This window comes from Petromyzon marinus, chromosome 26, assembly GCF_048934315.1.
Source record: "Petromyzon marinus isolate PM22_M1 ecotype Great Lakes invasive population chromosome 26, UKy_Petmar_22M1.pri1.0, whole genome shotgun sequence".
Classification (NCBI taxonomy): domain Eukaryota; kingdom Metazoa; phylum Chordata; class Hyperoartia; order Petromyzontiformes; family Petromyzontidae; genus Petromyzon; species Petromyzon marinus.
Genome location: NC_133692.1, coordinates 8,095,089 through 8,116,567, shown reverse-complemented (window position 1 = coordinate 8,116,567; position 21,479 = coordinate 8,095,089). Strand labels below are relative to the sequence as shown.

At 44.2% G+C, this 21,479-nt stretch overlaps 1 protein-coding gene across 1 annotated transcript in view; it reads left to right on the top strand.

Moving 5' to 3' along the window:
- LOC116946043 (uncharacterized) overlaps positions 1-21,479 on the top strand; it is a 69,697-nt gene that overhangs the window by 32,122 nt on the left and 16,096 nt on the right. The window contains exons 19-35 of the mRNA XM_076069910.1: positions 3,290-3,498; positions 4,540-4,628; positions 4,761-4,885; positions 5,603-5,740; positions 7,760-7,968; positions 8,315-8,397; positions 9,625-9,749; positions 10,965-11,086; positions 11,484-11,616; positions 14,309-14,524; positions 15,830-15,997; positions 16,267-16,407; positions 17,176-17,237; positions 18,609-18,723; positions 19,673-19,749; positions 20,277-20,406; positions 21,294-21,478. Coding sequence (XP_075926025.1) covers positions 3,290-3,498; positions 4,540-4,628; positions 4,761-4,885; positions 5,603-5,740; positions 7,760-7,968; positions 8,315-8,397; positions 9,625-9,749; positions 10,965-11,086; positions 11,484-11,616; positions 14,309-14,524; positions 15,830-15,997; positions 16,267-16,407; positions 17,176-17,237; positions 18,609-18,723; positions 19,673-19,749; positions 20,277-20,406; positions 21,294-21,478 — 2,327 coding nt within the window. The remainder of the gene's footprint in view (positions 1-3,289; positions 3,499-4,539; positions 4,629-4,760; positions 4,886-5,602; positions 5,741-7,759; positions 7,969-8,314; positions 8,398-9,624; positions 9,750-10,964; positions 11,087-11,483; positions 11,617-14,308; positions 14,525-15,829; positions 15,998-16,266; positions 16,408-17,175; positions 17,238-18,608; positions 18,724-19,672; positions 19,750-20,276; positions 20,407-21,293; position 21,479) is intronic.

Here is a 21,479-nt window from a genome sequence, read left to right as displayed (position 1 = left end):
GCGAGCTCAGTTGGTGAGAGAGAGAGAGAGAAGCTAAAGACATGCATTCGCTATTCTAAACAAAAACCTTAACTTTATAATATGCAAATTTGTATACTTGAAAATTGCCCACACAGTACCGCATCCATTCATAGACCTTCTAGGCAATTCTTATCACGTTGTTTCACTTTGGATATCAGAGCAATTAATTATTATGCAGTGTAACACGAGCATATGGAAATTATGAATAAAGTCCTTAAAATTATGCAACGGCATTCATACGAAAAGCAATCAAACAGCTACTATTCCTAAAGGCACAAATATGCGTTAGTAGATTCGTTGGCAAGATTATGCCATTGAAAAGAAAAACGTACGACTGAGTTGCTTCTAAATGACCTTATCCACGTAACTCAATGGCAGCAATACTCTTCACGGATCAGTTGATATTTAATGCACCACCTTGGAATGGCAACCCTTCTTGAAACCAAAGATAACTTTTTGGAACAACCGTATTTATCCCGATAGGCGTGTTGTGTGGCTTCTTTGCCACTTAATTAATTATTTGCGTCAAGCAGACGTCAGGTTTGTCGTGTGGTGGGGGGAGGGTATACGACCGATGGTTGGTTGAACTCTCGCTCTGCGTCTCACGCCGGCGGGTGATGTGCTGTGCCGGCACCGCTGCCCTCTCCTGCTCGAACGAGCTCAGTGCTGGCCCGCAGCGGCAGGCTCTCTCCGCTGCTGGATGAGCTGCGCGATCACGCTCGCTCTCTCTGTGGGGGCGTCCGAACGCGCTCTCTCTGGTTCGCTGACAGCAGGTTCTCCCCACTGCTGGATGACTCAAGTCGCACGCGCTCTTCGCTGGTTCGCCGACACGTTTGCTTACGGGCGGCTGGTCAGGCTCTTTCCGCTGCTGGGTGATGAGCTGTGTCGCCCGCGCTCTCCCTGTGGAGGTGCCCGAACGCGCTCTTCGCTGATTCTCTGACAGCAGGTTTTCTCCATTGCTGTAATAGCTGCGCTTGGCCGCTGGTTTGCTGGCAGCAGCAGGCTCCTTCCACTGGGCTTTGTTCTCGTTCGAGGCGTCGGCTTGGCTGCTCGTGCTGGCAGATGCAGGCTCTTTCCGCTGCTGGATGAGTCAAGTTGGCACACACTCTTCTTCTTTCAGCTCTGAACTCACACTCGGTGGCACCTCGCTACCCTGCGAGTCTCGCCATCCTTAGTTATTCGCGGGGCTCGTTGGAGCCAGCCGCTCGTGCCCTCTTCTGCAGCTCGCCGGGCTGATTACTTGTTGAACTCGCTGCTTCTTGTTGAACTGAACTTTTTTAGATGATGGTTGAGCCGTTATATTCGAAAAGAAATTATCCGCTCTGCGCAGTGGAGGGGCGTGGCCATGTGTGTGTGTGTGCGTTCGTGTGTGTATGTCATCCCCTCGAGCCATCTGCGTTATACAATCCTGGGGGGGGGAGGGGGCGACCCTCCCCGACCGGTCGGCCCTCCCGGTGTGACCTTTTCTCTACGCACAAAGGGCGTTAAGGCTTTTAAAGTTAACATTTATTCCATCACGGTTTGGTATCGTACCACTTGCAGCTATGATTCTGTCTGTGACTCAAGGTATTTGATTTTATTTCCACGAGGAGATAATGCTCTCTTGAGTGTATGCATATTCTTATCACGTGCTGCGGGAAGACAAAGACGGCCGGGAGGCTCCCTCTCTCTCTGGCTGCTCTCGGTTTAACCCTCATTATCATCATTTTTGGTTCATGTTTACCGAGCTTATTCCTATAATGTCAGCTTATTCTTGTTGCCAAGTTTTCTTTGGACTTTCCGTTAATTAATGCTGTCTGTCTGGTTTTTCGCCATCCTGGACGCCGCTCAACGAGAGAGATTCCTTCCCGCCCCTTACCCCATTGATCTCGAAGGGTGTTATGGGGTTGGTGGGTTTTCTCATTAAGTCCCGCGGTTCGCTGCACAGATGGCCCTCGCGATAAGGTGTAATTCCTGCTCCCCCACGCTGCGGGAAGATAAAGGCGGTCGGGGTCTCGTTTGCCTCATTCCTTCTCGATAACCCTTGATGTAACTCTGTATTTACTGTCCCCAAGATTTGTGATTTAACAGTAAGAGTATTAAAGGTGAAAATCATTTGATATCAAATTAATAAATGGGTAATGATTCACTGATGTAGATTATGGCCTGGTTTTTAATTGGAGTGGGTGTGAGGATCGATAATGTTAGCTTATCCTTGTTGTGGAATTTAGAACTTTAACCGTCGTTTTAGTAGCAAATAAGAGGGAAGTTGTTTCACTCGCTTGGCGTCACTATGTCTCGGGTTTCCAAGATGGAGCCCTGGAATTTCTTGGAGTGTTTCCCCCCCCCCGTCTCCTTTAATTTGGTTTATTACCTTTCATGATCCATCTCCTGGTGCCCCGTTGTGTGTGTGGGGAGGACCACGGATTTATTATTTTTTTAATGGCCTTTTTACGACCTCCCTCTGTGTTTGCTGAGAATCTGGTTTGTGTGTCGTCATTCATTATTTCGGTAATTATATAAAAAAATATCGGCAAATATTATTGATATTAATTGTGGAAAAGGGCCATATACAACAGGTGAGAACCTCCTTTCCTAGCCAGGGCATTAAAATAGGTCGTGGATGGGTATTCCAGCATGACAATTACCCAAAACACACGGCCAAGGCAACAAAGGAGTGGCTCAAGAAGAAGCACATTAAGGTCCTGGAGTGGCCTAGCCAGTCTCCAGACCTTAATCCCATAGAAAATCTGTGGAGGGAGCTGAAGGTTCGAGTTGTCAAACGTCAGCCTCAAAACCTTAATGACTTGGAGAAGATCTGCAAAGAGGAGTGGGACAAAATCCCTCCTGAGATGTGTGCAAACCTGGTGGCCAACTACAAGAAACGTCTTACCTCTGTGATTGCCAACAAGGGTTTTGCCACCAAGTACTAAGTCATGTTTTGCAGAGGGGTCAAATACTTATTTCCCTCATTAAAATGCAAATCAATTTATAACGTTTTTGACATGCGTTTTTCTGGATTTTTTTGTTGTTATTCTGTCTCTCACTGTTCAAATAAACCTACCATTAAAATTATAGACTGATCATTTCTTTGTCAGTAGGCAAACGTACAAAATCAGCAGGGGATCAAATACTTTTTTCCCTCACTGTATCAGCGTGAAGACCAGAGGGAAGGGAGTTCCAGATATTTCGGAATACTTGCCCCTGAATTACCGTTTTGTCCCACGAGGCCATGGATATCACCACAGATTACCACAAATAATGTAACCTGTGCCCCTTTCTATCACAGGCAAATGGAAAGACGGTGCCCAAGGCTTCCCAAGGTGTTCTGATGCAAAATGCCTGGCCCATTTTGGGACCCACCCTGGCCACACTGTCAGACGAGGACGTGAGGAAGTGGTTTGTGGCCAGGCTGTCGCCACACGTCCTGCCCGGCATCACCAACGTAGACGCGGACACCATCCCCGTGACACTTTCCTGCCCGGCTTTTACTACCATGTGAGCGTCACATAAGCGTCACGTTCACATCGCGTGAGCGTCACGTGAGCGTCACGTTCACATCACGTGAGCGTCACGTGAGCGTGACACGAGCATCACGTGAGCGTTACGTGAGCGTCACGTTCACATCACGTGAGCGTTACGTGAGCGTCACGTTTATGTCATGTCAGCGTCACAGTGCAAACGATGGCATTCACACTGACATCCAAGTCACGAGCTAAGGGCAGGACTTAGATTTTTTTTTGTTCAATATTAAACTTGTAAATGTACAGCACACTACAAGGTCACAACCGGCAAAAGACACAAACACAATAATTTACATTCAGACAAATTGTGTTATCAGTGTAAATGCAAGTCGTTACACACTGAACCAACCTCCTGATTATTCAATTAATCTCATGTTACATAGGGGGGCGCTGAATTTTTATTTATTTTATTACCCTTAAATATGTAATCCTTTATTTACATGCCAGCAAAAGGCTTTCCTTGGTTTGAGCAGGGCCAATCTTAACTTGCACCAATCATAGACCAATTAAATTTCGATTTAAAGCTTTCGTGATTTGCCGGGATTCATATTCTTGGTTCTTTCGAAAGAACCAAGAATAACGTAGACCAGTTATTAAGGATGGAATGTATTCGTATCACTAATTATTTTGTTAAGAGCCAAATATTTAACTCCTGCAGATCTGTGAGTTACCGTTTTATTCTCAACTTGATGAGAGCTTTGAACGTCAGACCATATATCATAGTCCTTCCAGTGCGGTATGGGACATTGGGCAACACAGCTTCGCAGCTTTCAATCTTCAAAATTAAAATGACCCTCCCAGCCGAAAGAGAAACGCTAACCAATGGACATGCCACGCACGACCGCGGGGATCCTCATGTCATTTCCTGCAGATGCCTGCAGTCGTGCTTGGTGTGGGCTTGAAAGAATACATTCCCAGGTCAATCGGGACAACCCCAAATTGGCTTACAAGCAATCGCGAACAAAAAAAATATGTTTCGGATTTTTGTAACGAGACTTTTGTTTTACCCTTGCAGAGTTGGGAGCTTGAGTGCGGTCTATTCTCAACTCAACGAGAACGTTAAACCACAAATGGTCAAAAAAATCAAGAACTTTGTGAAGCCAGGTGGGAGAACTCTTTAAATATCCGCTCCTTTCGAGAAGCAAACTCTGCGAGCGCACACGATTTTTTTTGCGAAGAGCGTTTGTGTTTTCTGACTGATTTGTTAAATAACTAAATGATTCATTTATTCAACAGCTGTCGCCAGTTCTAAGTGCACACCTTCCATAACGAGCAGCAATCTGCTCACTGATTATTTTGGGAAATTCAGAGACAATGCCACGGAAGCTGATTTCAAGGAAGTCTTCCCTTCATATGCTGCGGTAAAAAATCCTAACTTCAGCATTGCAGTTTCAAACAACGGATACGCTCAGCCTTTGTACAATCTACCACTGTTAAAAGTTCGTTACATGTTTTAATAAATTTAGCTTATTGCATAAGTACAATTGTAGCTTATTATCTGATTTTCAACTGCACGGAAATGGTCATATATGAAAAATAAAGAGCACAACTGAAAAGTATGCAACAAAGCATGTGGAATTACATCGAGAGACAGAGGAACGTGAAAGTAGAAAACATACGCAGATTAATGACATCATCCAAACTATTCTTAAAAGCAAGTGGGCTTAATTATGTGGAGGCAACGTGGGGATACTTGGACAGGGCATGTTGCAAGAAGAGAGGATGGACGATGGTCCGGAATAATAACTTTCATTTTCAGTTTTAAGTATTGTCTTACCTGTGCATGTGCTTTTCCTTTGATGTTGATAACTATGCAAAATGGTAATAGTGTATTCATGATAATCATATCCACACATTTCAATGCACCCTTTAAAATTATAACTGACTGGGTAGCACACCAGTATGGTTAAATCACCCATTCCAAATCCCACTTGGGACTGGAATTATCCATCCATTGTCATCTCGATGAGTTGAATATAATCAGAACCACTCGATCTGAATTTAGAGATATTTTACGTTTTGATTCACGCGATGCCCGTTCTTTTTTTTTTCTGTCCACCATCCAACGCCTGAGTCAGATCGCTTCTCCGATCGAGCTGGGAGACTACGCTGCGACGGACACCGTGCTGAACGACGCCCCCAGCCTGGCAGCGATCTTCCCCAAACTCGGTGGCCTTGGCGCTCTCGGACAGTTTCTTGACGAGTTCAACCAAAAGGTGAATTGCCTCCACCAGTCAAACATTCAAAAGGAATGTATTGGTTAAGTGAGCATTGAGGCAGCACGCATCACCTGCTTACAGCCCTCAGAAGTGGATTCCACATGCCTATGGCGGGCGCGAGTCTATCCACAGGACAACCACAGCTGACTTACACATATTCTTTGGGTTGTTCGGTAAAGTCACGTGGATAGGTTCAAAGAAAATAACAAAAAAACTGCGACGGTGCTATCACAACGCAAGCGATTGTCGTAGTTATTTTTTGTTATTTTCTTTGAACCCATCCACGTGACTTTACGGAAAGACACAAAGAATGTAGTACCTATTTTATTTACTCCAGATGAAATAGGATAATGGGCTGAGTCAAACCCCAACCTGGATTTGAACTCAGAACCTTCCAATTGTGAGCCGCTCACTCTTACACCGATCCATCTGGCCAGTGGCAGCTCGAGATTTGGGTCTGGTAAGGCCGGGCTCCACTTGTGAATGAAAAAACAAACAAACCCTGAATAATCTTTCCTGTTCATTATAAATATTGATAAACTACACATATATCGCTCGGTCCCTCTTCTTCTTCTACTACTCCCCCTTTACCCCCCCCCCCCACTCCCCCATTCCCCCACCCCCTGAGGGTTTCGGCACCCCACCATTGTATTGATCCACCGGCATGATGTCCAACGTTTCGCTCCACGTAGTGGGAGCCTTCTTCTTGGTTCTTTCGGTAAAGTCACGTAGAATGGAAATAAAATAATGAAAATTAAACGTAATAAAATAAAATTCTCACGACGTTTCGGCCACAACACAAGTAGCCTTCTTCAGGTGAAGGAACAGAACTGTCAGGAAGACAGCGCTTCAATGAACACTGCTAAGCTTGGCAGCGTCTTTTAAGCTGGGTGGGAGGAGCAGAGCGCCTTGACAAAATAGTTTACATATCAACAGGAGAATTTAGCATTGAAATAGCTGTGTTAATGTGTTGGATTAGCAGGGTGTTAAAGTCAGAAATTAGCATGTAACTGGGAGATCAGCATGATGTTAGTGTGAGGGATTAGCATGTAACTGGGCATGGAAGTTGCTATGTTAAAGTCAGAGTTTACATATCAACAGAGGCATTTAGTATATTGACGCTAAAGAACTGCAACTACCCAACTATCATACAATAAACCGATGTGAAAGAACTAAGTATAAACTACATAAATATAATAAATGTACTCAGTATATTCTTCAATAAGTTGGGCTATTAACATAAAGTAACAGGGCATACACTACACTATATAATGAATACCATATAGTAAACTGATAAAAAAACTAAAATATAAACTACATCAATGTTATCAATAAACTCTATATACTCTCCAATCAGCTGAGCTACTAACAATAAGTCGTTATACATTACAATTCTAATTTCTTTGACGAAAAAAGTGGTGGTTTCTTTTTTCTTTTCAACGTTAGCACCACGGAAAGCGACGAGCTTTGTTCAGACGGACGAGTCCATCTATGCTCTCTCCCCCCTCCTCCGTTCCGAGCATAGATGGAATCTGTTCATATGTAAACTCTGACTTTAACATAGCTACTTCCGTGACCAGTTACATGCTAATCCCTCACACTAACATCATGCTAATCTCCCAGTTACATGCTAATTTCTGACTTCAACACCATGCTAATCCAACACATTTACACAGCTACTTCAATGCTAAATTCTTCTGTTGATGTGTAAACTCCTTTGTCAAGGCGCTCTGCTCCTCCCACCCAGCTTAAAAGACACTGCTAAGCTTAGCAGTGTTCATTGAAGTGCTGTCGTCCCGACAGTTCTGTTCCTTCGCCTGAAGAAGGCTACTTGTGTTGTGGCCGAAACGTCGTGATAATTTTTTTCTTATGTTTTATTTTTATTATTTTATTTCCATTCTACGTGACTTTACCGAAAGAACCAAGAAGATGAATCCCTGCAGTCACGAAAGCTTTAAATCGAAATTTAGTGGGAGCCTTGTTCGGTTCCTGAAGCCGATCATTTTTTTATCACAGGCGACAGGAAAGACGGTGCCCAAGGCCTCTCAAGCCGCCCTCATGCAAGGGGCCTGGGAAAAAATGAGCCCCACCATGAACTCTTTCACCGATGCAGACGTGAAGACGTGGTTTGTGGACCGGCTGTCTCCACTCATCCTGCCGGGCATCACGGCAGCCAACGTAGCTGCTCTTCCGACCGTAATGAGCTGCAATAACTTTGATTTCCTGTGAGTAACTTAAAGAAAATGAATATGCACGCTGACATATGTGGAACTGGTGTCTGATGCCTGCTGCGTTTCTATGCTTTTGTTTGGCGTTGATATAAAATGTCTGCTGCTGCTGTTGCTCCTGCTGATGATGAAACAATACTGTTATTTGTGATTCTTGACCAAGTGATTGCCATTGATGATGATACTGCAGCTGCTGATGGGCGAAATGATCATCATTGATGAAGAAGAAGATGATGATGATAATAATACTGCTGCTGCCACTGATAGTTTTGTTGATGATGTGGTTGCTGTTGTTACTGCTGCTGTTGCTGCTCATGATAACGGCAACACATCTTATTTTCAGTGTTGGAATACTGGATGCTGGGTTGAGCAGTAACGATACCAAACAGGCAACCTACCAGTGGATAATGAGTTATCTAAATAAAGGTATGGATTTTGAACGTTAACAATTCTCGATTACGCATTCAACCAATTAATGATCTACACTACTACTTACTATCATTACTGGCAAATATTCTACCACCACCAAAGGCCACCCCATATAGAGTGTTGGGGAAGTGCAGTGGTGGCACGGTGGGTTACATGTCCATGCATTAATATGATGTTTACACATCTGCGCCGGGTTCTCGTTTAAAGCTGAGTCGACTTAGGGAAGGCCCAGGGCCAGTTCCGATATCACTCACAACTAAGATGATCCATGGCCGGGAATCGAAGTCAGGTCATAGGATGATCCATGACCTGGGAATCGAAGTCAGGTCATAGGATGATCCATGGCCGGGAATCGAAGTCAGGTCATAGGATGATCCATGGCCGGGAATCGAAGTCAGGTCATAGGATATTGTGTAAACCACCGTGCCACCGCTCCACTAAAAGTTCAGACTCGGCGAAATTATTTATGCTGTTGACATTTTCCAAATACATTCAATTGTAATACTAACTAAGCCATACTTTAGCCGTATTGCATTCACAGGATGGAGTTTTTTTTTCATATTACATAAACTGCTTTGGAAGCGTAAAGACGTCATCTTTAATTGAATTACAGAAGCGTTTGCGGCGGGAGGAATCTCTGCATGGATTAGAGCTGGACCCTAACACAGCGGCTAGAAAATAAACTTGACATTGTTGATTATAGGTGCATGTGGAGGATGCTAACATTTTATCGGAAAGATAGATTGGGTAACTTTAAATTTGAGAGATTCCGTAACACACTTGACATGTTTCTATAGCTGAGGCTGCCAAACAGTTTGATGCTTTGGATTAATGAATCAGTGTGGCTCACCTTGCCAAGTGCTCCACTGAATACAATGTCTCGTGCTTCATTTCAGCCAAAACAGTCCCGCAATGTTATTGCTTGAAATTGCATTGGCAATAAAATAAAATAAAATAGTTTGTATTTGCTTTTAAATGTTTTGTTTGCTTACATATTCATGCATTAATATGACACGTATTGTTTTTATATGATTCTAGGAATACAGAATTATATAAAATAGTCCTGATTGTTATGGATCGGCGTTCCTTTTACTGTCATAGAAGCAAGCACCTTACTCAGATAATCTCTACTCCAGGCCAGCTTGCCACCGTCTCCAGATAATATGGAGTGAGAAATTAATCCACGATTCCATCTCAAATGATACGTAACTTGTGATTCCACAGCCAAATCAGGAACGCTGCCACCATGCTTTGCAAGCAAGAACAGCTGGATTGTTGACAACATGGGGCAGTCTTTCCTGCTCTCGAAGCTATCTGACTTAAACGGGTTGGTCCAAGACACCACACAGGTAACTTTCCACGAATGCCAATGGATCTTTACGTAGAATCACTTCACACCAATTTGAAGGCTTCTCAGAGAACTTTACACGGGATAAAATGAAGTGAATGCCCAACACTTATCCTCGTGTAAATATACAAAACCTTTAGTTGAATATATAAACAAAGCGATGTAGCCCAATCAATATAATGTAATGATACAAATGTATATAGCATTGCAATTAAAACCACGTAAAAGCAGATACACAGCTCACCTCATCTTGTTGCACAATATTTACAGATGTTTTAAGTTTCACATATAGTGTTGTCATTCGTGCAAATTGCATCTCACAATTGCTGAGGAGCAACAGGATAACTGGGGAGCAGCGAGATGGTGAGCCAGCACGCACAGTTATCCAAGTTCTGCGGTGCTCTATATATATTAATATGTTTTAGCCAATTGTTGAGCGTTTACACGTGTGAGCGAAACAGGAGCACCTGGAGAAAATCCACAACACGTGCGAAGGGGGAACCGCTTTATCCCGTACATATCGCACACGTGATATGAGGAGATGCAATGGAATAGTGTTTGCCCATTAGCTAATTTACTGCTGGATGAGGAATTCCCCATGACCATACTTAACCTCATTAGTAGTTAGGGAGGAAACCCAGGACTGGTTGAGATATCATTTACCGCTGATGTTAACTGTGGCCAGGAATCTAACTTGGCTTTGCCGTAGTATACTGCACTCAATAACTGTGACACCGCGCTGCCCCTTGCAGTAAATATAAAAAAAAAACCCAGCAAAGTTTCAGTTGTGCACTGGCTTAATTGCTTCACTGCTGTGCATCGTGGCCTCCACTAAAGGGAGGTCGAGAGAGAACCCTGTAGAGGGTATTTAACATATCCCGTGCTGATCAGGCGTCGTGTAAGAGGTGGGCATACACACACATTAGGCGACCGCGCGACCTGCCGTTCCACTCACCGGTGCATCCATTTACACTGCTGCTGTGTACGTATGTTGAACTTCTTTCACACCGTACGTAGCCAAGTGTGCTCATCGGAGGTGCCGGGTGGGGGCGGAAGGCGGATGCGACAAATGTCCTCCTTGTTTCAATAGTCGTAACCAGGAGGTCAAATCGAACTCATGTAGTCACCTGCAAATTGCAAGCCAGATACGCTCATCGTCACACTTGGCGTCCATTCCTGCACACGGCAAACTAACGTGAAATTGGATTTTGCGCAGCGGAAAACGTTTGTTCTCGACGCCAGCACGCTGAAACTCCTCGAGACACCGAACAACATGGACATAGAGTTGCGGCGCTACTTGGTGCAGATGATGAACGAGGCCAGTTTGCCGCTTTCCAGGTGAGACACCTCACAACTTCGCCTCTGTATGTACGCATGTTGAACTTATATCGCGCCATACATAGCCAACCGTGTGAATCGGAGGTGCTTTTGCCGCAAGGCTGTGTGTGGCAACTGTGGCGATGGCTTAATTCTCACTTCCGTGTAAATTTCTTCGGCGGTAAAGAAATTGACGATTGTGAAATGTGCGTGTGAATTGAACGTTGAATAAATTCGCCAAAGGCCAGCAGTGTCTGCTCATAGCAAATCACCACGAGCGTTTATTTATAACTCATAATAAAGGTTGTTGGGGGATTATTTACTGACAATAATGTTCATCACAGGTGCACTGCTTGTTATTGTATTGAATGTGCATCTTTTTGCACGCGTGCGTGTGTATGCGTGTGTGCCGGATCAGCGTGCCGAAGCCACTTCTGTGCACGTACGTCGGAGAATATGGCAGCAGCCTTCCAGTTGCTTTGTTTGTAGGTTTGGAGAGTTATCTCAGCAACTGTCTGAAATCCATCACACTTCCCAGAGATATGGAAAAGGTACTTTTCACCTGCATATAAGTGGAGTGCCTACTACATAAGTATGACATTCAGTTAATTTGGGATTGTTGTTGTCTTGATTTGAAGCTTTCGTGACTGCAGGAATTAATACTCTTTGGTTCTTTTGGTAAAGTCACGTAGGTAGAAAATTAGCTAATTGATCATGACGTTTCGATAGCAACACAAGCCATCGTCTTCAGGTGAAACGATACAGCAGGCGGACTGCTGAGGCAGGAGGAAATGTAGCGAGAGAGCTGCTGCAACCAGAGGTTACATACGTTTATGGTGGGTACAACCCTCTCTGAGTTGCATTACATTTCTAAGTTGGCTAAGTTTGATATTATTTTCTTTTTACTCTCTATCATCTTGTTCGCTCTGTAACTTTCATTAAGCTGACGTTTACAAGCCTTACGTTTGCTAACCTTACATTTACTTGCAAATTCCATCCCTAGCCCCGCCCACTTACCCTTGGGTTGTACCCACCACAAATCTGGTTGCAGCAGCTCTCTCGCTACATTTCCTCCTGCCTCAGCAGTCCGCCTGCTGTATTGTTTCACCTGAAGACGATGGATTGCGTTGCTATCGAAACGTCGTGATCTATTAGCTATTTTCCTATCTATGTGACTTTACCGAAAGAACCAGAGAGAATTGCTGTTATATTCTTGGTTCTTTCGGTAAAGTCACGTAGAAGGGAAACAATAAAAGAATAAAAATATAAAACAATAAAATTGTCACGACGTTTCGACTGCAACACAAGCAATCATCATCAGGTGTGAAAACCACAACAAGAAAATGTTTTATTATTATTTTATTGTTTCCCTTCTACGTGACTTTTACCGAAAGAACCAAGAATATGAATCCCTGCAGTCACGAAAGCTTTAAATCAAAGTATTGCTGTTGTCGTCATCGTTGTTGACGATGATGGACTCGCTGGACTGTGGTTGCGTAGTCCTCTGGGCTTTGCCATGGAGTTACTGCCTTCTTTTTCTCTCTTCTGCTCCCATGTTTCCTGGCCCTGACCCCCTTCGCCGCCACCCCCACAACGCGACCTTAATTTATTCCCTTTGTAAAGCATACTGATCTGCGAGTGCTTTGAGATTTCATTTAGGGGGCCGCGGTGGCAAGATGTTAACTACTTCACCTGGTATACACGAGGTTGTGGGTTCGATCTGGACCCTGACGCGTGTATATTTGGAGTTTGCAGTTCTCCCTGTGGTCACGTGGATTTTTCTCCAGGCCCTCCGGTTTTTCCCTCTACATTTAGAAACACGAGTTTAGAGTATTTGGCTGCTATAAATTTCCACGTGAAAAGCCACTTCGTTGAGCTATCATTTGTGGCCAGGTTTCTTCTGAAAAAGAACTATATAGCTCAGTGGGCCTTACCTGGTAAAATAAAAATAGTTTATGTAAACTAAAATTGTCAATGTTGCTGCTTTATCGTTTTTTTTGTGAAACTAGCTAAAATTTAAACGTTGATGAGAAAAATAATATGTTTTTAAAAATCACTTATTCAAATTACATGGAATCACTGTTTTTTATCACTGCATTTTTGGCATTGCATCAGTGCAACTAACGTGTCACGGTCATCAAATCGAAATTAAATTTAACACGCCAAACTAAAAAAAAAAGTTGGAACTACATGTCATTGCAAAATGCATCTAAAAAAAAAAATCTATGCACTTAATACATTCACGATGTTTTTATTTGTTTCATGTACATGTATAGTAGAACCCTCTTAACGAACACCCCTATTAAGGACTAATCACTTAACGATGGGCCTCCAATAGAGGCCAATGTGTTCGTTTAACGATCATTCCCCTGTTAACAACGGGCTTACGACGAGCACGCGACCGCCAATTTCGGCCAATCAGAGAGCTCCAAGTGTCTGACCAGGCCCCGACCAATCAGCGACGTCCATTCATGAGCGTTGGGGCATTGTTTACATTTGATGCTATCGGAACGAATTACGCCTTTAACATGTATTTCCTATACTCGCTTAACAACCAAATCACTTAACGACCGGTTTCGTGGAACCAATTACCGTCGTTAAGAGGGGTTATACTGTATAGCCCCGTTTTCAATTCACTGATGGATGAGATTATTCCTGATATTGCGTTGGTCATGGGGGTTATTTGACCATACTTCACTGCGCCGGTCAGTGTGAGTTGGTGAAGGTGGAGAATATAGACAGGGGGAGCGTAGAGTATAGTACAACTTTCTTGCATCACTGCAATCTGTTGCCCACCACATAGCTTTACCGCAGCCTATAACAATCTGTTTGTGATGGTAGGCACCCATCCAAAGCGCTATCCAGGCTCAAACCAGCTTGGCTTCGAGATATATGAAATTGGGTGAATATCAGCCAATTTGATTTGAAGCATATTTTGCATATGGTGTGATATATTTCATTGCTTTTTGTATTTGTTGGTATTTATTTCCTCATGACCCAGGTCTCTCTTGAAAAGCATATTTTTAGTTTCAAATGGGCTCTCGTGTGGTTTTAAATAGTGGCCTCTATACTTCTGATTTCACATTCTCGACAGATTAATTTCACCTGGAGTTTATTGGGCCTGAGCTCTGGAAAATATTTATACAGTGGGGGGGGGGGGGGTAGTTGGGAAAATATTCCATGAGAAATGAAACCCTGACTCTTACCAACTGTTATTTCTCAATCCTTTCACGCCTCTTCCAGGTTTCATTGAATCTTCTGACCACATACACAGACTTGAAACCGGCCTCGATACAAAACCTGGGATCAGCAGTCGTTTACGCCCCATTAAACGCCATCGACAAGAATCTGAGCAGCACCACCGCTCTGCTGGCGCTGGACACTCTCAGCAACCAAACGGGATGGAACCCGGGGCAAGCGCAAAATATCGTGAGGAAACTGAAGGCTGCGAACTTCACCGTGAGTTGGAAATTTGTGAGCGTGAGAATTCCGCCAGCACAACTCTCTCCGGTATGCTTTTTGTTCGAGGCAGTGAATGAGGTCGCTTTAGCCAGCGGGTGTCTTTCAGAGACAATTATGTCGCCTTATTGGAATTTTAGGGGTTATCGGTTAGATGACAGACAGGATCTGTAAATTTCGATTTAAAGCTTTCGTGACTGCAATGATTCATCTTCTTTGGTTCTTTCGGTAACGTCACGTAGAATGAGAATAAAATAATAAATTGATAAAATAAAACAACACAAGCGGCCTTCATCAGGTGAAGGGACGAGACTGTCTGGTAGGACAGCGCTGTCCTACCAGACAGTCTCGTGGCCGAAACGTCGTGAGAATATTATTGTGTTATGTTATTTTATTTTATCAATTTTTTATTTTTTCTCATTCTACGTGACTTTACCTAAAGAACCAAAGAAGAGGATCTGTAAATTTCGACCACCACTTCAACACTCGGGGTTGCTACCACTGAGGGACATTGCATGGGAAGCTGAATATGTCAAAATAAAAAGGGACTACATTTTGATGCGTTGTCTTTAGAGTAGGGATGTGTGATGCAACTGATACAAATCCGGGATTTTTATTCTTCTTGGAAGACTTAACGATTACTAAGTAGAGTTACTTCGAAAACAGGATGTCCCGGGAAAACCAGGACAGCAAAGATGTTGCTGGCATGAAAAATTTCCAGATTGGAGCAAAATACCGATTGTTGATCGGGATAAAAATGTGGAAGCTAAAGGTGTAGGGCTGCAATTTCTTGCTCACGGAACTGCTGGCAGAAGAGCCTCCATTACAGGGGGCACTGGAGAGGCCCCTCTAGAGGGTGTTTAGTCCTACTCTTCCATGCTGACCAGACATCTGGGAATGGGGGGGGGGGGAGTCCCCGTGCCACCTGCCGATCAACTGTAAGTATACAGTACCCGTTTATACTGTGGGTGGACAGAGGCCGTGAAGATTTTAGAAACTTTCCAAAATGTCACAACTGCCACTCCGGGAGAGGGAGAGAGATAGAGAGAATCGAACTGGCGAACACACACAAAACAAGCACCGTTGAGTAAGGTAAGGGGAGGCCACCTCGACCATCCTTCCCAAGTCATGTCTCAAGAACCCTGGTGCAGAGCGAAGCGTGGCGAGGTGAAGCAGGGGCAGTGAGATCAGATGGAGTTATCTTTGGCGACAGACCGGCCCGTGCTACGTGACGAGCACCACCACATTGCTAATATCCGGTCTGACTTTGCCTTGTGCTTGTCTCCACACGACGTGTGTCCATAGGTGAACAATGCAGATGCCCTGACCAAGCTGGGGGGACTGGTGTCTGGAGTACCAAGCAGCACGTTCACCAATCTGGACTCGAATCAGCTCCTAGCCTTTGCGACAAAAAGCAACCCCGATAACGTTGCGACTATTCCTGATGGTGTCCAGTCGGTTATTGTCAACAAGGTGGGTCCAACCGTATTTACGGTCAAGTATTATCAGAAGATTATTGGGCCAGGTTCTCTTTTTCTTATTTAGTCCTCTGCCAAATGGCAGGTCTTTGACTCTCTCAACCTCTTGTCCGACGTTTCGTTCCACGTGCTGAAGAAGCTCTCAGCACGTGGAGCGAAACGTCAGTGATCATGCTGAACACCACACGGTTACAGCCTGGTGACACATTGGAGAGTTATTTTTTTGATATTTTTTCATACCAACTTTTATTATTCTCTTTGCAGCTGTTGATGAAGAACCCTACAACACAACTGATGGATAGTCTTCCGCCATCGTTGCTGGCCCACATTCCCGCAGGTAGACTGCAGAATGCGGGTAATTGGATGCCCAAGAACCTTGCGAAAGGGCAGTGGTCAGAAGGACAGGTGAGGATTAGGCATGCCTCTGTGAACCCAGACTCCTGCAGCACATCTTTGAGCTGAAATAATCCCACAATCTTTTGGCTGGGGAATCTGACCGTGTGATACTAACATTGTTTCCAGTAAAGATAAAAAGGTGCAGTATTGTGGTTAATGCAGACATGAATCCTTTTAAAAAGGTTTCAGTTTTGTTGCCAGAAAAAAGGGGAAAAACCCTGTTATATTTTGGTACTGGCAAAGGAGGTCTAATGATGTAGATGCTTGACCCCGAGCCCTCATTACTTTGATAGTGCATTGTCTGTGAGCTGTACGCCTTTTGGCGTCCTCTGGTCTAGCACCAATCGAGACGAGGCTCAAAAGAAAGCCGTCTCTGGTGTGGACCAATCAGTTTCAAGGACAATGCATATATTATCATAGTATGTTTTTTGTTTGCATTGTGACTGCAGGTATTGTGGTTAATGCAGACATGAATCCTTTTAAAAATGTTTCAATTTTGTTGCCAGAAAAAAGGGGAAAAACCCTATCATATTTTGGTACTGGCAAAGAAGGTCTAATGATGTAGGTGCAGACCTTCAATATCTTGGTAACACTATCGCTGGCGGAAGGGCCTCAACTTGGGGAAATAAAAGCCCTGACTTACACGGCGGCCTCAGACTCCGCTAGACATCACTGTCACCTGTAGTTTGTTTTTGAAGCGTATTTTTTGCAGCTGTGTTTGTAAACACAACTGCTCTTAATCAAGATGACACATGTATGCCCTCATTATCTCTGCAGGCTCTGGTTTTGGTCGGCAACCTGGTGAAAACTCAGACCGCAAACTGGACCGAAATAATTCGGCAAGTACATTATTGAATGTTTTTTTTTTACATTTTTCACGAGGCCATTGGTATGATAGTTTTAAGTTGTCAGTCGCGCAACTCCTGTGTGCCTTCCACATTCGAATATACAAGAAAAGTTGTAAATATCGGTCTGGCAGGGAGGGGAATAATAATAAAAAATCCGCAGGTGATATGATTGCAGCTTCATACATTTTCATGGAACGAGCCACGTCATGTCGGATGTGCAGAGGTGTTGATGTCACCAAGCATCCGCACATGTGACAACTGATGTGTACCTCTTGCATTAATGTCTCTCATCTCTCATCTCTCTCTCTCTCTCTTATTTACGTCCCATCTCACGCAAGTGCGTCTGTGGTCTTCATCTCTCAACCCTTGTTGATGTGACATTCAAATCACCAAAACTTGTAACGCTTGCCAACAACTCTCCCGTCCCTATCATCTCAATAAAATCTGTACCTCTTTTTTTGTCTTCGATGGCCACATCTCCCGGCGAGCCGCAGCTCAGCAGGCCACTACATCTTACCCTCGGGTCATCACTTAACGAACCCTGGCGGAGTGTATCTAAAGCCTTAATTCAGCAGTTCTTATTCCTTTCTGGGGTGTGGGGGGATACCATGCTGGTGACTTTACTAACAAAGGGCTTCATTAGCCTGCAGGAGGGTACTTCGTGGTATAATTGTATATTTCTTTCTTCATGTCACGATAGTGGTAATTAAGGGATGTCTAATATAGAGGGATAAGAAAAGTAAGTGGGCTCGAGGAGCGAACGTGGCCAAAGAGTATGATAGGCAGTTGTCGAGACTAACTGGGTTTTGAATCCAGAGGGAACACACCCGTTATGATATCCACATCACTTTGTTCGATATGTTCCAGCAACTCATGTACACCAAAAACAGCCATGAGTTGGGCTAGGCGATGGGGCATAGGGATCACTATTGATCCATATCAGTATTATTGATTGGGGGGCGTGGAGGGGGGCGCGTTGGGGGCAGTGTACCAGAAAGGTTGAGAACTACAATCTGAACTCCACAGATGTTGTGTGAAATGGCACGTGTAAGGTGGCGTGTGAAGTGTGTGAGGTGGCGTGTGAAGTGTGTGAGGTGGCGTGTGTGAAGTGTGTGAAGTGGCATATGTGAGGTGGCGTGTGAGGTGGCATGTGACGTGACAAGTGAGGTGGCATGTGAGGTGGCATGAGGTGGCATGTGTGAGGTGGCATGTGAGGTGGCATGTGTGGTGGCATGTGAGGTGGCATGTGAGGTGGCAAGTGAGGTGGCATGTGAGGTGGCATGTGAGGTGGCATGTGAGGTGGCACGTAAGGTGGCATGTGAGGTGGCATGTGATGACAATGCTCTGCATTTTACATTCCAGCACCGCCCCGAACCTGCTGCCTGGATTTCAGTGCAGTGACCTCACGGGTGAAGAAACTGCGAAATCCTTCGTGACCCTAATTTCCGCAAATGGCGGCTCACTCTCTCCAACTCAGGTGGTGTCTAAAGACATGATGATCCCACAGCAGCTTGACATTCGTCACCATTCTTCTGTCAATGGAAAATGAAATATTTGTGCAGCTCGTACTTGGGATTAATGATAATAATACTTAAATATTATATAGCGCTGTTGATGCTAATTGCATCCCACACGCTGTACATGAATTATATATGACGAAAACCTATATACAGCAAATGAAAACCCTACTGCCTAGCAAAATAAAAAATGAATGAACAAATAAAGAAATGGCACCAAAACAAAAGGCGCAAACAACAATAAAGTTATCGCAAAAGATAAATAAGTACATTACACTACAAATTGTTTTATTTTTTTACGATAAAATTAACAAACACAAACAAAGCGAGTGTTGCAGCTGCCACACGAGCGTTTAGCTTTTCTGCAAATTACTATTTTATTGTAATATTGCAAATCCTCATTATGGGTTTACTCAGTCTATAATCTCATTGGGGTGGATAATATATGGGAAATAAACATAAGGACTTAAAACCAGGTGGATTTAAACCAAGTGGAAGCCCACTGAGGTGGCAATGTTGGCTTTTCACCACAAACTTAGGACCACCAGAGGCCCAGTGATACATTTGAGCATGAAAATATTGAATTATGGCTATGAATGATGGCTATTCTGCCTCTGCTCTCTCAAATAATCTCGCTGGAAATGTTGACTTTTGAGCGGGCGGTCTAAAACAATGCTGTGTCCAGGATACACAAAAATGTGTTGGTGTTACATGACAAATAACGCATGATGAGAGAGCCTGATCCTGTGCTCACAATTTTGTATGATTAATTATTATTACTCTTCATTGTTTCAAGCCTACACGCACTTTTCTGCCCAATGGACTTTTCCTCATTTACAGAAAGTTCTATAATTTTTTTTCTAGTGGCTCTCAAATTATTGTGATTGCTGTGGTTTGTTCACAATGCAGGCGAGCTGTTTGGCAAGTGGTCTGTCATCCGTGGATCTGGATCAAGATGTCCCCAGTTCAGTGCTCATTTATGTGGAGTAAGTACTGAGTGGCTCAGCAGTAGAGCAAGCAGCTCACAATTGGAAGGTTGTTGAAAAATAGGACTTATATAATGCATTTATATTTTATTTATTCATATTTAGTGACCTGCTTTCCCTTTTCTCGATTTTGCACTCCTATAATTATTTTTGTGTTGCTTGTCGTTGTAACTGCGGACCACCCACCCCTACTGGAAATCTGTAAAAAAGAGCTTCACAGCTCATTGGATTCCTGAAGTCTAAATAAAGATTCTGATTCTGATGCCTACAGGGTTGATAAATAGCTAAAACTATCGTTATTAAACAATTAGAATATGTCCATTCTTTATCGAGAGCATCTTGATGTACAGTAACACTTAGGCAGTGCACAAACCGCCGTGCTAAAATTGCGCCATCTTGCACATATCAATATTATTATTGGAAAAAAACCCCCAACCATTGGAAAACCTATTTTCTTAGAAACTCTTGTCCCCTTTCCCTATCCACGACGGACACTGCTGCTGTATTTTTGTCTCCTTGATTTGCAGCGCCAAAAAGTTTACCATTGAGCAACCGGCGTGCATCCCATTGTTCACGAGCCTGGGCAAGGCCGACATCAACAAGCTGCCCAAAGACAAGTCGAGGACCAGTCTGCTGACCAGAGCCCTGTCGTGCCTGGTAGGTGGCTGTGCGTCGTGTCGTGGTGTTTTACGAGTGTGCGGCAAAGGTGCAGCCCTGAAAGTGCATGCTCACGCTAATTCTGGCCTCCACGGAAGGCGTCCATAGAGAGCCCCTCTCGGGATATATATTTGGCCTATTCTTACACACTGGCCAGGCGCCTTGGGGAAAGGTGCCGAACGGTTGACTTTTGTGTTCCCATTTGCTGTATATATATATCACTAATTTTAAATCTAATGATGGCTTTTATATCGTGTCGTTCATACAAATTGCATCTCACAATCACTAAGGAAGCACAGACAAGCTGGAAGGCTGCCAGGTGATGAGCCGGCACCAACAGTTGCTCTGCAGTTCTCGATATGTTAAGATGTGTTCATACAGTTATACGTGTTTGAACATGTGGGAGGAAACGGGAGCACCCAGAGAAAACCCACGCATGTGAGGGGGCAACACTCTATCCCATACACAAGGGACAGATGATATTAGTCCACACCTTGCTCTACTGCATTCTACTGACACACCAGGGGTATTGCACTTCAGTGCCCACAGGAAGGGAGGCAGATTCGACACACCTAGTCAGCCACATAAATACATGTCATCATGTACAGACCCCAGTGCCATGGGTTGACTAAGATGACTAGCAGATGCACCACCTGTGCTCCCCACTGTGCTTGCTGGAAAGAGGTCATGGGACAGACCTAGGTGTTATGGGTTAACTAAGATGACTGGTATGTATGTTGAACTTCTTTCGCACTGTACGTAATCAACCGTGCTAATCGGAGGTGCGGTAGATGCACCACCTGTGCTCCCTGATCTGCCGTATATATGCACACATTCTTCCGTGTTTAAGGTTGCACCGTGCTCTCTCTCTCTCCTCCGTTTCACAGGATAAACCGACAGGGTTGAGTCTGACGGCGAGTGATGTCGCAGTCCTGGGGAATCTGTCGTGCGAGCTGAGCGGTGAACAGATCCAGAGCGCCGACATCGGCATCCTGGACAATCTCAAGCAGTGCAAGGTCTACACGGCTGCTCAGGCCACCAGCATTGAGGCTAAGCTCACCTCAAAATATGGG